This window comes from Sinocyclocheilus grahami, unplaced genomic scaffold (assembly GCF_001515645.1).
Source record: "Sinocyclocheilus grahami isolate Dianchi unplaced genomic scaffold, SAMN03320097.WGS_v1.1 scaffold56.1, whole genome shotgun sequence".
Classification (NCBI taxonomy): Eukaryota; Metazoa; Chordata; class Actinopteri; order Cypriniformes; family Cyprinidae; genus Sinocyclocheilus; species Sinocyclocheilus grahami.
This window is the reverse complement of record NW_015505235.1, coordinates 3,688,763-3,704,080: the sequence shown is the minus strand read 5'-3', so window position 1 is coordinate 3,704,080 and position 15,318 is coordinate 3,688,763. Positions and strand designations below refer to the sequence as shown.

General features: G+C 39.6%; 1 protein-coding gene across 1 annotated transcript in view; it reads right to left on the bottom strand.

Moving 5' to 3' along the window:
• Positions 1-15,318, bottom strand: part of LOC107584049 (ELKS/Rab6-interacting/CAST family member 1-like) — a 198,789-nt gene that overhangs the window by 84,951 nt on the left and 98,520 nt on the right. Inside the window, exon 14 of the mRNA XM_016270453.1 lies at positions 11,825-11,985. Coding sequence (XP_016125939.1) covers positions 11,825-11,985 — 161 coding nt within the window. The remainder of the gene's footprint in view (positions 1-11,824; positions 11,986-15,318) is intronic.

Genomic DNA, 15,318 nt, shown 5'->3' with positions numbered 1-15,318 from the left:
GATGACTCGGAAAAGCCCTCGCATTCAATGTATGGAATGCATGAGCGTAAATCTCACACACCCCGATTATTCCAACACACGTATACATCATTATACTACACTCACCTGAGCTGGACAAACAATGACATAGTTATTGCATATGGACAGTGCTAGGAGCAGAGAGAATAATACGCACATTAAATTGATGCTTATACTGTAGCTGTCTGCATACACTGTTAAAAATGAAAGTTCTTTATTGGCATTTATGGTTCCAAGAACAAACTTTAAGATCCATGGAATCTTTCCATTGCACTATAGGTTCTTAATAGGAGAAAAAGGTTCTTCAGAATATTAAAATATTCCACACACACCATGGCAAAAGTGGTTATTTTAAGAACTGTTCACTATTTTTAAGAGTGTAAGGAAAATGTAATGAATGATTATGAGGATGTACACTGATAATATGTTCACAATGACATGATGAACATGTTTTAAAGCATAAATTGTATCAGTTTTGAGTTTACTAACCACGGCTAACAAGTATGTTAGACTAGCCTCATATATCCCCCCCCAAAAAAAAACAAGCACCTTACCATGTCAGGCCATCCATTTTCATAAAAAAATATATTTTTGTTTGTTTGTTTTTAAGCAATATAAATTCTAAGGATGTACAGCTTACCATCGGGGAATTTCTGCAAACCAAGAAATGAAATGAAATAAAATAGTGTGATAAATGGCTCAAGGGAATCTACAATACCTGGAAACCACTATCCATTAGCATTGTCATTCATCTCAATGACCATGTAACTTATCACTGAGGTGTTGCAGGAAAATGCTGTCATGACATTATGAGATGTGACATGAAATACAAATCCCATGATGTACTACAATCTAACGAAATGCTGTGAAATACCATCAAAGTCTGAATGGTACTTTTGAGAGTCAATGCAGTAATGGTATCTTCCAGCAGACTAACTGGACCCAGCTAACCAGCCAAACCTTGACCCCTTGGGATGGGTCCCGTGTGGGAACATACTGTACCACAGTTTAAGAATCATAGGGCTACAAACCTAGCATGAAAAACAAAACAAAATTGCTACTGTTGACCGCCACCACAGTTCATTCCTCCTCTCAGTAACGAATACTCAAGGCTTTCGTAATTCACAAGGAATTGCTTCCAAAATAACAACAGTATTGATGTCAACACCGCACAATGAAACGGCGGGAGACTCGCTTGGCGGCTATCTTTTTACACAGGTACAACAGGCCTCTTTCAGCTGAGCAACATCTGTCTCCGTCTTGCACAGTTAAGAAACCCGAGAAGCCCGGCAAACACGAGAGAGGATTAATTCATTTTCCATTTTGATACATTACCCTCTCGATTAGGGCTACGAGTCCCGAATCGTGATGGAGATTCATTCGCCGCTGCACTTCGATTCATGTGAGGTCACAGCAGGCTCCCAGTTTTCCATCAAAAACAACCTAATATTGACGCTGCTGTGGAGGGAAAATTATCCTTCGGTTGCAAATCAGAGGAAACCTATAAAAGAGGAAACCTATAAACATGAGCTTGCTGAGAGATTTATTTAGCTGTATTCAGATCAAGTACAATAATCGTAAATGAGGGACAGAATAACACGCACATCAGCCGTGCCGTGGACAATGAACCCGTTGCTAACCAAGTGAAATGGAAACAGAGAGAGAGGGGAGAAAGAAAAAAACTCGCTCATTTGTAAAATCAATTTTCCCTTTCGTAAATCCGACATTTCAGAGAAATCCAGAGGGCTCTTGTCTCTCGCTTCACATGATAAAACGGCTGATATGTATTCCATTCTCTTTCCTGTGCACAGCTTAAGGCAAGCACAGGGGACCGGGGAGTGCTGCGGATTCAGCTTGGTTTAAAATCCCACCATGATTTCAGGCCGTGAGTCAAAGCACGTCTCAATTCACAGGCCTGTCGATTTGCAGAAGCGCACGTATTGGGCGGTGACGGCTCGACTTGAGAACAGCCCTGGGTCCATTCACGTGCCGGCTCTCAGCTGTATGCGTGGCAACAAAGACCTAGAGATCTTTAAAAAGGAAACGAGTCTGTTAGGCAGAATCAATCTGTATTTTCTAATTAGCAGTGCTCTTGAAGTAAGAAGTAAGAAGAAAACTCCAAGCATTCAATTTTGGCCTGTAACTCTCCAAGCACTGTTTGCACAATAAACATTAATAATGCACAAAATTTTGCAGCTTGTTTGAAAAGGAAAAGTATATTTTAGCTTTAAGCAATCAGATTAATGATTTTCAGTAAAGCTGGCAGAAACAAAAATCCCATAAACTTTGAAGGAGGAACTTGAGCCATATTTTGAGACCAAAATACCACAGGAATTGGGCCTGTAAGCAACTATCTAGAACTACCAAAAAACCCTATCAATACAGAACCCCTAGAAACCACATAGCAACACTCTGGCAACCCCCAAAATCCCTGACAACCACCTAGCAACTCCCTAACAACCCTCAAAATCCCTAGCAACCACCCAAAACCCCAATCAATACAGAATAACACCCTGGCAAGCAGCAAAACCCCTAGAAACTGCATAGCAACACTTTAACCCCCCCCAAAAATCCAAAGCAACCATCTAGAAACACCCTAAGAACCACATAAAACCCACATCAACACATAGCCACACCCTGGCAATCACTGAACCCCTAGAAACCACATAGCAACACTCTGGCAACCCCCCAAAATCCTTAGCAACCACTTAGCAACACCCTAACACCACCCAAAATCTCCTATAAATACATAGCAACACCCTGCCAATCCCCAAAATTCCTATCAACACCCTAGCAACCACCCAACACCCCATCAATATATAGCAACACCCTGACAAACACTGAAACCCAGAGAAACCACATTGCAACACTCTAGCAATCCTGAAAATCCCAAGCAACCATATAAAGACCAAAAACAATCTCACTAGCTCAGATTTCTCCAGTACATGCAGGCAAAATTTTCTTTCTACACTTGAGACATTTAAAAATGTCACTTTACCAGAAAGACTGACAGATAGAAAAAAAAGAGGATGACAGAATGAATGAACATTAGAACAGATAAATGACAGAACAACGAATAAATAAAACAATAATAAACAGATGAACGATAGATAGATAGACAGACAGACAGACAGACAGACAGACAGACAGATAGATAAGATAGATAAGATAGATAGACAGATATTATAATGTTAAGTACTGCTTAAATGCCCTTATACTTTTGGAGATACAGTAATATACATGAAAAATAGAAACACATTTGAAAAAAGGTCATGGAATATAGCTGAAAGACACTTAAAGGGGCACTTACAAAACTTTCATTTTACAATGGGGGTGATTTTAGATGACAGTGATTTAGGATGGAATAGAGTATATCTGTGGATGGGTTCAGCCAGTGCCCATTCTAAGAATATGGCCAATATGAATAAGAGACGGTCAATATTATGTATTTGCGGACAGGAGCTGCCAGCATGAGTTCCTCACTTTCACATCCCTGAGTCCTGACCTTGAGCATTCCCAAGCCGTCTGAGAGGAGCAGAAGTGGAGGAATATGCGGGCGTTTGCATTTGAGAAATACATTTTTCAGCCCTCCCTCTCAGTGATAGCAGAGGATATGCTGTAGCATCACTTTCTCCATTTAACCTCTGTTTTTTTCCTTCAAAGTTGTCGTTGTGAGTTTTCCAGTTCACCCTTTCAATTTCGGAGCATGATTTATGGGGCAGCGCTAGAATCTCGACAGGGTTAGGACGGAAAAGCCAAACACTTAGATGAGTTAAAGTCCTTTGAATGCACCGATGTACGAGTTCACATAAACCATAGCTAATCCATTTCAGATTATCCTCCGAGAATATGTATGTGTAAAAGAAGTCTCCATGTTTTTCTGAATAACTGGAATAAATAAACAACACAGCTGGAGTGACAGAGGTGTAAATTCACACCTCCAAACTGTCCTCAGATGTGGCATAATGCTGAGATCATCCTAAGAATCCCTACAGTGGTGGAGAATCAGCGATGGCTGTTAGCGCGGGGATGTTGGTGATTTAAGTGCAGCGTTGGTTCTCAGTCAGACAGCAAGAGTTCCCTGTAGAGAACAACTTGATTTATTCCTGCCAAACCAAACGCTGACTTGAGGCACAAGAGTCTCCTGAGCAGCCGTCTAACTACAGTGTAGAGTACACAGAGTATCTACTGTATGAATCAACCTCAAACTCACCCTGAATCTTACTTGGAACACACTTATATGAATTCTAAAAAAATATTTCACACTTGTTTAAACATGCTAATTTCCTTCTGATATTATGATATGTAACTGATATACATTACTGATATGACTTACTTTCTTCTGTTGGGCATAAAAGGAGAATTTGAGCAGAATGTCCCAGAAGCTCTTTTCAAAACAACTAAAACAAATGGGGACGGACTTTGACAAGATCCAAAAAGCACCATAAAGGTGCAATATAAGTGGTTTGTACAACTTGCATTACTATATTCCAAGTCCTTTAAATCCATAAAATAGCTTTGCATAAAGATTACACAGAATTTAAAAGGCTATTCACTGAAAATTCTCAATATTCACTGAAATTTCATTTGCATTTCCAAATATTCAAGCAATGTGACTATGACTAATTAAGAGATGCAACACCAAATGGTGTTTGCCATCACCCTGAGATGAATAAACAAGATCAAGGAATCTTTAATAACATCAATTTCTATATCATCTCAGAAAAAAAAATGGCAAGAATTGCACCTACAGGGGTGTAACAGCTTGTGGGTACCCTCAAAAGGACTTCTTTGAACCTTATTTACTCCTAAAACGTTCATATAATATGTATCCTTAAGGTACTACTAAGTACTAAGGTACTTATATTCAATTTTTAGAGGTAGATAACCTACAAAGTTGTCCTTTTAAGTGTACTGACCCAGTGTCAAGCTGCTGTAACCCCATTCCTGCTCCGGGAAGGAAACTTTCATGCAGATCTTAGTTCCAACACTTCTGCCTGAACGTTTCTAGTGATCCTGAAGACCTCGATTAAATGGTTCAGGTTTGTTTAATTGGGGCTAGAGCTAAACTTTGCTGAAAGGTGTCCCTATAGGAGCAGGATTGGACACCCTTGCCCTAAAGGTACAGTTTTGCAATTTATTTCTGACAGTGATGTTGCTTTCAAAGTCTGGGGAGCTTTTAAAGTCTGAAGAAGCTTTATCAAAGAAACAAACACAATAAATTAAAAGTTGCACACTTTGTGCACAGCTTATGGTGCTTTAGGGTCTTTTTGAAACTTAAAAACCTCCCTAAGTTCCTATTTATTGTAATTGCATGGAAAAGAGAAACCAGCACAATTCTGCACATATATATTTTTTTGTTTGTTTTCCACAGAAGAAAGAAAATCATACAGGTTTGGAATGACATCAGGGTTATTAAATGACAGAATTCTCCCAGCCTTTAAAGGTTAGCTGTGGTTGCTACCAAGGCAAGTCTGGCTAAAGATAAAGTCTGCAGTGGTGTTGAGGTTGCAATTTCCATTCTTGTAGGACAAGAGAACTGTCCTATCACTGCTGGTTTAACATAGAAAGATTAAGCCACTCTTAATGTGATGTAATGATTATGGATCCAGCAGAAGACCCCAGAACACCGAACAACATCTGATGTGATCTGTCTCGCCGTACAGTGGTACCACCGGTGCACTGTTATCTTTAAGCAGCCTTGACATTTACAGAGACGTTACGTGCGTCTTTGCGCTTTCCCGACATTTCGCTGGATTATGGCTCTCGGGTACATGAGCGACGGGGTCGAGACGGGGAGGGCCGAGGCCATTATACGCTGTTTAAAGTCTAATCGCTGCAGGGCCCACTTGGCCTCTCACACACGTCCAGCCTCATTGGCTCCATGCTGTAATAATCCGTGTTCACATGCTCGCTAAGATCTCCGGGCCAGGGCTTCATGGCCCCTGACTGCTCCAGCCTTCTTAGAAGAGATCGTGTCAGATTCTCTCTCACTTGCCACCCAGATACCGTAGACAAATCCACCCCAGCGCCCCTAAGAACGTTCCATCGAGGCTGCCAAGATCGGCTTGCCTGGGAGAGTTAAGTCCGCTGTGTTATTACTCCCATTATGGCGACTAAATCATACCACCCACTGAACTTGGCATTTTGTTTTTTAACAAAAGCATCGTTCACTACAAGATGGTAGCATTCACAGATTACAAATCTACAAAGGCAAAGAACATTTGGACATGGCGATTGACATCTTAAAACAATAAAAACAAGGCAGTGGGAAAAATAAAATCTTTCGAACTTCCTCGAAATCTTCTTTTGATGATGCTAATGGGAGTTTTATATTGCATACCTATCAAGCCCTATGAGGCGCCAACACTTTTTCCCATCTCTCATTTTTGCTTTGTTCTGTCTAAGTGAACCAAACAAAAATCCCTTTAAGCCACACAAAAAGCTGTGAATCAGTTGTGTGAACATGATAAAGCATTTTTGGGTTGAACTGTGGTTGGGTTTCATGCTGGACAATCCGCAGGTTTGTTTTCTAAAGCATTCGTCCCTGAAATAAGCCGACCATTCTGCTCCGCTTCAAGAAACTAGGGTGCTAACAGGGGCAATTAGCAGCTTCACCCACCCTTCGAATAGAGACTTTGTGGGTAGCCGATAACCTCACCATCACCCCGTGTCAATTTAAACACCTTCGAACATACTCCTCACATACCTGTGCTTATGCTCAAACCTTATAATTGGACTCCCACCGGAGATGAAAAGCTCCAGCTGTGACATGAGTGGGGAATTGTTGGGAATTTTTTAAAAGTGATATTGATCTACTACAGCAAGGGGAAGCGGCAAACCGCTGCAGGTTTAGCAAGAGTCCACAGACCGCACACAAAACTGTACACAAAACTGAAAAGCGCTTTCTTACTCTGGCAAACTCTGTCTAATCTGATTGGCTGATTTAAAGCAACTTCCGGGATTAAGGGTCTAAGTAAGTTCATACAAAGCACTGGATTTTCTACAGTTTTCTAGGCTAGTGGCATCAATTTTTCAAAAGAGTTTCACTAGGACACTTTTTTTGAATGGCGTATTACGCTTTGTTGTCTGCTATGCCATTATTTAAATGAATACTTTTCACCACAGTCTATTATTGTGATATAATTAATTTCAGATAAACACGATCTGAAAAGCAGTGTTGTTGCCATTAAGAATTAAACTGAAATTGTTTTTTCAATTCCTTTTCAATTCCTAAATTTCAATTAAACAAGACGTAAAACTGCAGCCTGAATTCACTTATAGAATTATAATGAATTGAAATTCAAAGAAATGTAACAAATTTTTAACTAACTAAACTGACACCTGACAAAGTCTAGTTTGAAAACTGAGGAACAGCTGATAGAATGATGTAACATTACATACAGTAGAACGACAGATGGATAGATTGAAGGGATAGTTCATCCAAAAATTCATTTTCATTCATGATGATTAAATAGTCCATGTGACATCAGTGGTTCAACCGGAATTTTATGAAGCTACGAGAATACTTTTTGTGCGCAAAGAAAACAAAAATAACAACTTTATTCAACAATTTCTTCTCTACTGTGTCAGTATTTTAATGATGTCCATACTAGGTTTCTGGGCTGTGAACGTGGTAGTTGCGTTGCTGTCTATGCAGGGTCAGAAAGCTCTCAGATTCCATCAAAAATATCTTAATTTGTGTTCTGAAGATGAACGAAGGTCTTACGGGTTTGGAACGACATGAGGGTGAGTAATTAATGACAGAATTAAAATTTTTGGGTGAACTAACACTAAGTAAATCCAACTTTCAAATTCAACTTCCTGTGTGTTGTGGCCAATTCAGCTTAAATTCACACTCCAAATGGAGCCAACTGGCTTGCCACTTTACATGTCATTTAGATGGTCTCTTCGCGTCTAAATGGGAAGCCTAACTGTGTGGACCAGACCTTTGCAAAACCAAGCAAGAGCTTGAGTTTCACAGTAAGAACTAAGCTAAGAACCTCGCAGGTGGTGACAGCTCTTTTCAAGTCCTAAAACATGAACAAGTGGCTTAATGCCTTTAAGCGATTATCTGAGAAGGGCCTCTTCATCAAGATCAACCCCTCCATCATCATCCACCTCTCAAGCGGCCGCTCCAAAATGTCCAGCACTCCCAAACAACTGCAGAAAGAAAGCTAAACATTTGTTCAAAGGGAGACGACTGATTTCTGCCTTGCGGTCGCACTTTACCGAGCGGAGTACGGGAGCTGGTGGAAGTAAGAGCGAACGAACGAAGGAAACCACATCAAATGGTGGAACACTGGGATATCACATATCTCATATCCAGCGGTACAGGGGCATTTAAACTGTGCTAAATGGAGAGGAAACATGAGGATGGGATGGTGTGCTGGAGATCTCATTACCGCCTCATCCCATCGCTCTAAATCCTCAGGTCATTCCACAAAACAAGCCCGAATGTAAGTACCACACTGCGTACAGCACAGTTACGTTCATAAACCTTGGCGCCAACACAGCTTGAATCCACCTCTATGCATTATCAAAGAACCCCATTGACAGTCCATTTGGATTTTAATTGAGCGATGACCTCATAATGGTCTTTTCTCACTGCTGGTTACATTCAGTGAGTTTTATCTGAATAATGACCTCATTGTGGTATTCATTTGCCTTGACAATAGATTTGAACAACTAATGAGCTATTTGGTGTCTACGCTGTAAATTAAAGCCCTTAGAGGTTACATTTAAAAAAAAGTGTATCCAAATAATGATGAATTCCCTAATTTGCATTTGTGTATTTTCAAATACAGTGCGTGAAGATAAGTCATTCCAGATTTGTCAGTACAACCAAACACCACTGTGTTCTTGTGCACTGTTGTTCTAACCAAATCTCATTTGCACTTTCGCATATTCAAATTTCCTTGGTTTTTCCGTTTCAAATTTTGCACATTCAAATGGCATATTCTTGCATATAATAAGACTTTGAATATAGATAATTTTATATTTTCCCATAGCTTTTTGAACCTGACAGCCCCTGTCCACTATATGCTTTCATGAAAAAAGAGCAGCATGAACATTCTACTAAACATCTGCTTTTGTGTTTCACAAAAAAAAAAAAAAAAGACATGCAAATTTGAAACAACATGAAGAGGAGTAAATGATGACAATTGGCATTTTGGAGAGAGCTATCCCCTTAAATTCAACTTGGAAAAAAGGCAATACAACTAAGACTTCAGAACATTTTGAAAATGCCCTTTGCAAACCGTAGGGAAACAGAGTTTAGAATGAGTGGTAATTCTGCCTTTTTTTAGATGCCGAGGATGGAGAACCAGCCCAAAGGGTCGATGTCTCCACACTGCTGACTTTAAACTGTGCGGTCGGAAGTTCAGCCTGAGGAAATAAATAAATAAAAAGTCTGTGACCTCTGTGTCTGCTATTTTGTGTTTTTCCTTCGAAATTTTAATGAGTGGTCCAGTTAGTTGTCTGCTGCCAGCCGGCGGGGCCCCTTCAACAGCGTGAGTCTACTTTCTCCGGCCCCGACCGCATTACGTTCAACCCAAAACAGATCGAAGACCACCCTCTCCCTTCCATCCCTATCAGAGCCTTATTTTTCACTCAAATACGAGATTTTTTTGTAAATGTGTGGTTAGTGAGAGGCCGGTGGAGATGCACAGCGCTCCCTGTCTCAGTTGAGCTGACCTTCTGCTATCAACAGCCAAATCTGGATGCAATGGGGCCCTGCTCTCCTGCTCTCTTTCATATTAAGTGGCAAAATGATCTTTATGGGAATCAGTACGCAGCATTAACTCAAACACATTACACCTAGATAAAGACTCCCACCATCTCTCAGCTTTCTCTTTATCTTCTTTTAATGCTAGAATCCATCATAACTGAAGCATGCAGTTATGATGGCAGACCCGTGCCTCTGAGAATATGGCTGACAATCAAATCACCACACCAATCTGGAAAGCACAGAGAGTCCTTGAAACTCCAATTCTGACTCATTTTTCCGCAACCACGACCATTATTTTGAACTCACTTGATATTCAATCTAAAACAATAGTCCTGTGAGGTCAATATACAGTAGAGGATGTTAAAAAGAGGCAGAAAAATAATATCACAGATTGAGATGGAAAAATAACTTAATCTAGAAAATTATCTTTCTAGAGCCACTTTTTGTCTATTCAATGTTTCATCTTTCTGAATTACCTTCAATTGGGGGACATATGCAATTCATTACGTCACTCAATTAATTTTAAATATTTTTGGTAACACTTTACAAAAAGTTTCTTTAAATATCAATATGCATTAAATATCATGACGTAACGAAGAACAATACTTTTATAACATTTATTAACCCTTAATGGCAATAGCTATATAAACTAATACATTATTTATTTCTTAATAAAAAAATACATATTTCACTTCATGTTTTCATTTTAATTTCAACAACTTAAATTTAAGTAACATTTATGTATTTAAGAAAGAACATGAATTAATAAACAAAAGTGCATTATTAACTGAATTTAAAAAAATAATTAACTGTTGTCAATGCATGATCTAATGTTAAATTTATTGTAATGTGCTACCAAATTTTCAATTGATAATTGAAGCCCTAACCCCAAATAGAGTTGAGTTGAGACAACTTTCTTTTAAATGATACTGTATATTTCTTCAAAAACTGCATATAAGAAAGATATTCTACCTCTATAAGGTAGAAGACAAGGTCTTTCCTCCAGGCCCCAAACCCATCTCAGTGGAGCCACATTAATTTGTCAGCAAGAGGGCCTCCTTTCTGAAACTCAGGGATCCTTAATTAAATCCTGATTCAAATATGGAATGGAGACCTTCAACCTCCTATGTTCCTCTAGTACTCCTCTTATCTCTATCTAGTCAGGAAGTGCTCAAAACACAGGCACTGCTAAGAAAAAGACTGTGAGAGAGAGTGAGAAAAGACAAGAGAGAGTTCAGCGAATACTGTGGGAGAAAACAGAGAAAGAGCGAGGGGTTCTTGGATTCTGCTGAAGTGATCTTTTGGAGAAATGAGTCTGCAGAAGCTCAGCAGAGGATGAGGAAAAGCCTGAAATAAAGAAGCACTCAAAAAAACATTCAGCCTCCCCAGAGCACACAGTCTCTCGAGGCCTCTGGCCTACCTACAGCATTAGGAAAAAAATCATGCCTGCATGCATGGATCATTGACCAGGGATTTTCAGACTGGGATCAGAGGACCCCTAGGAGACACATAAAAAATAGATCACATCATAATGACTAAAACCTTAACAAAACTTAAAATGAAAGAAAATATAAAATTAACTCAAAATATTAATGAAAACTATAATATAATAGTATGCGGAATGTAAACTGCACAATACTAAATTTTCATGTTATTTAAATAAAATAAAATAAACATAGTTGGGGGTCCACTGAAAACCCCTGACCTACGCCACGAAAATCCTTCAAACACTGATTTTGTGGAACTTAAAAGATTAGATTTTAAACAGGATAATTTTTCTACAGTACTTTTAAGATTAAAATATGTGAATGCCCTCTGTTATGATTGGCTAGCCCCCTCTGCAAGTAAAATGAGGAACAACGTCCATGCCAAGTTATAATAGCCTGCGCTTGTAATGATGGAATACATCTACATACTCCTTTCAAAAGAGCAAGAAAATCCTGTTTATCATAATATATCCCTTTAAAACAACCATCAATAAAATGTTCTTCCTTAAGACGGCAGTGAGCCGTACAGCGAGCGATTGCTACTGTATATCGGGCCAAGAGGTGTGAAGGACAAGCGTAAAGGTCTTACTTCATTTCCAGCACCTCCTCCAGGTGCTTTCTGCGCTCTGCCCTCAGTGTGGTCAGGTGGGCCTCCTTCTCGGCCAGAGACTGCTGGGTAGACGACAGCTTGGCCTTCATGGACTCCAACTCTTGCTTCACCTTTTCCATGGCGGCCAACAGCTCCTCCATCTGTGCATGCAAACACACACAAATAAACATGTTTGTGCTGATGAACATCAAACAAGCATAAGGACAAAAACATAATCATGTCGGATAAGACCGAATGCAAACAAATATGTTGAGCGAACACACAGCAGGCCAAGAGCGAATCTCACAGGGACACAAATGGATTTGTGCACAGGAAAATGGATGGACAAAATGTGAGTGTCCAAAAAGAGACGAGGAAAAGAGATTGATATACAAGACAGCAGGTGAGACAGAATAAGGGAATGGGTGAAAACAAGACCAGTATGTGAGTGCGTAAGAGTGCGTTACACCAGATATATTAACTACATAGCTTCGTGATGAGGTTTGTCATACATCACATCCCCAGAGTTATTTCACTCCGTTTTGTTTTTGAAAAGGTGGATGTTCTCCGTTCTTGACTGTGATTTTTCTTTCCTCCTCTCCCTCCGTTTCCACACAATGTTTATAACTCGGAGTAACAGGAGCGAGTGAATGAGGAGGATAAATCAAATGGCGTGGCAGGTTTATGTATTCCATGGAAGGCAAGGTTTAGCGACTTGGCTCAAAGCTTTTCTCACAGCCTCCTCGACCGCTTGCGGTTCACCCCGGGTCTCTGAAATCTCTGTGCTCACAGGAAACTGCTTAGGCCTCGGGTGGCGATCTGTACAGTCTCCTTCGTCTGTTCTCTGTGTTTATCCATCCTTCCCTGCTCTGCGTTTCATCAGCTTTTGTTCCATACAGACACTTCTACATAGATTCAAATCCAAAAACTGTTCACTAAAAATTCCTTTAAAGCTTCACAAAAGATGCAAAATGAAGCGGTTCATATGGCTTGTGTGCTATAATCCAAGTCTTACGAAGACATACAATAGATTTGTGCTGATAATCTTTCCCTCCAGTAGCCTGTGAAACATTTTGACCGAATAATCGAGTTAGTGAGTTTAACTCGAGAACCAGATTAGTCCGATTAGTCTTGAAAAAATCATTCAGATCAGTTTTGTGAACAGGAGAATAACTGATTCGACGAAAATAAATTGGTCGGCTAAGTCAGTGAGTTTAACTCCAGAACCACATCAATCTGATTCATGAATGAGTCATGCAGACCAGTTTTGGTGAACAGGATCAAACGCTTCACTGAAAAGAACTTAAAAGAGTGATTATTTTACAAATTGGGCATCAATACTTCTATCATGTTTGCGGTTCACCCCGGGTCTTTCTGAAATCTCTAGTCCGATTAGTCATGAACAAATCATTCGGACTGGTTTTGTGAACCGGATTAACGGATTCATTGAAAATATCATTTAGAAAAGTTAAGTCAGTGAGTTAAACACGAAAACCAGATCAGTGTGATTCATTCATGATTCATCATTCACAAATCCGCCATCACAACTTCTTTCATGAACACGCCACAGAATGCAATAGAAGAGATTTTCTGTGAATAATTCATTTAATTCTAGTCATATATGTTAGTCATAAAAACTAGGAATATAGCACTCAGACTACAGTTAAGATACTGTTATGGTGGTTTTGCATTTAACACTAAAAAATGTATAAAGTAATTAATAGAGTAAATAATGCTTTTTTTTAATGGTTAAGCTATTCCTTTAATACATTAATTCTTAAGATATTTATAGATGGAGTTTCATTGCACTGCCACCCAACACTGTCCAAAGTCATGATTATATGTTTTCTTATGTTCTGTGAGCACTGGAAATGTTTTCCAGCAGCATAGCTGGAGGCAATAAATAGAAGCACCACAAAACAGGGATTTTGCTGTAAAAAAAGATAATACCCTTTAAAAAACAACAACAACAGAATTGTATGTGTGTGAGCACATGCTCTCAGCAGTACTGCCCTCTGGTGGCCGGAGGTATTGTAGGATATGGGAGAGCGTTCAATCCAGCTGTCATCATAAGTCATCTGCCTAATGTACTACACCCAAGCCAAGCCTAGTGAACAAGCTACCAGAACCCGCTCAGTCAAATTTACTGCCATCTCCTTTCCTGTACCGCTCTCGTTTGTCATCTCAAACCATACCAAACTCACACAAGATGATCCTGAACAGCAACGAACAGGTCTTGACTAAACCTCGAGGATGATGGTGCCTCCCCTGGGCACGTGAAATCCACCGGCAAATTCCACCTGACAGGGTCAGGTAAGCGAGGGCTCACCGGAATGGCTTACGTTAAGATGTAATGCATGTCAAATTAAAAAATAAGGAAGAGGAAATCATTATTCATGTAGAGACAGACCAGGCAAATGTTGCTTTTGACTCAAACACAGAGCACAGGTCACATCTTAGAAGAAAAAAACTGGCGAGTGTTTGAGTGGACATAAAAGACTGTAATATTTTTCACAGATCCAAAAAAAAAAAATGCATGCATGCCTACTTTTTCCTCTTGGGAGATAAAGTGAGACAGAATCGAGACTGCATGCCTCAGGCCCCCCAATATGAGCAGAGGGAAATATTTAAACGCTGGCAGCATCGGTTTCACTGCCTGTGGCAACCCTGCGGTGTGGGCGGGGCAACAGAGCTGTCTGTTAAAACTCAGCAGCCAATGAGAGGAGAGGAGAGGAAAGGAGAGGTGGGTGAATGGAACCGTGAGAACTTTGGTGCATTTTTACTCAACAGCACACAAAAATCTCAACGAAATCTCCCGCTGTTGTGCAACCACACGTACACAGGGACGGCGGAGCGGTTAACTAATCAGTCCAGGATGTGTGAGAGCCGATATAGTGTCACCGTGCCTGGAGGGGAGATATGTGAACTCACTCCATCCTCAGCGACCAAACATCATCTGGAACGAATGGATTCGAATTCATTTACAGTGTGCTCAGTCAGTTTTACTGTAAAAGTATTTAGTAAGCGCCGCCAGGAGCCAAATTCTCAAAGCCATTGAGTTAAGTCATTCATTAGAAGATAATTAACAGATTTTAAAGGTCTGACTAACGCCCTGGCAGACCAATGGAAAGTCAAATCTCTCTCACACACAAAAATGTGTACAGCCAACAAAATAAATCATGGAAATTGCGGTATCTAGTACTCCATAGTGTAGAATTGAGAGCTGGTTCTGATTTTTTCAATTAAACCAAATGATTTTCTTTACATCTGGTTCTGTGATTTTCTTCTTCCACCAATGCTGATGCAACACCATACGACTATAGTGTTTAAAAAATATATATATATTGCTATTATATCTGCAGTTCAAAAAAAATCAAATCAAATAAAAAGTAAAAAATTTAATTAAATAACTTTTAATGCCAATATTATACAGACATTTACTGTACAATAAATGTTTTATTCATTTACTGTGAATAAAATCTTATATATATATA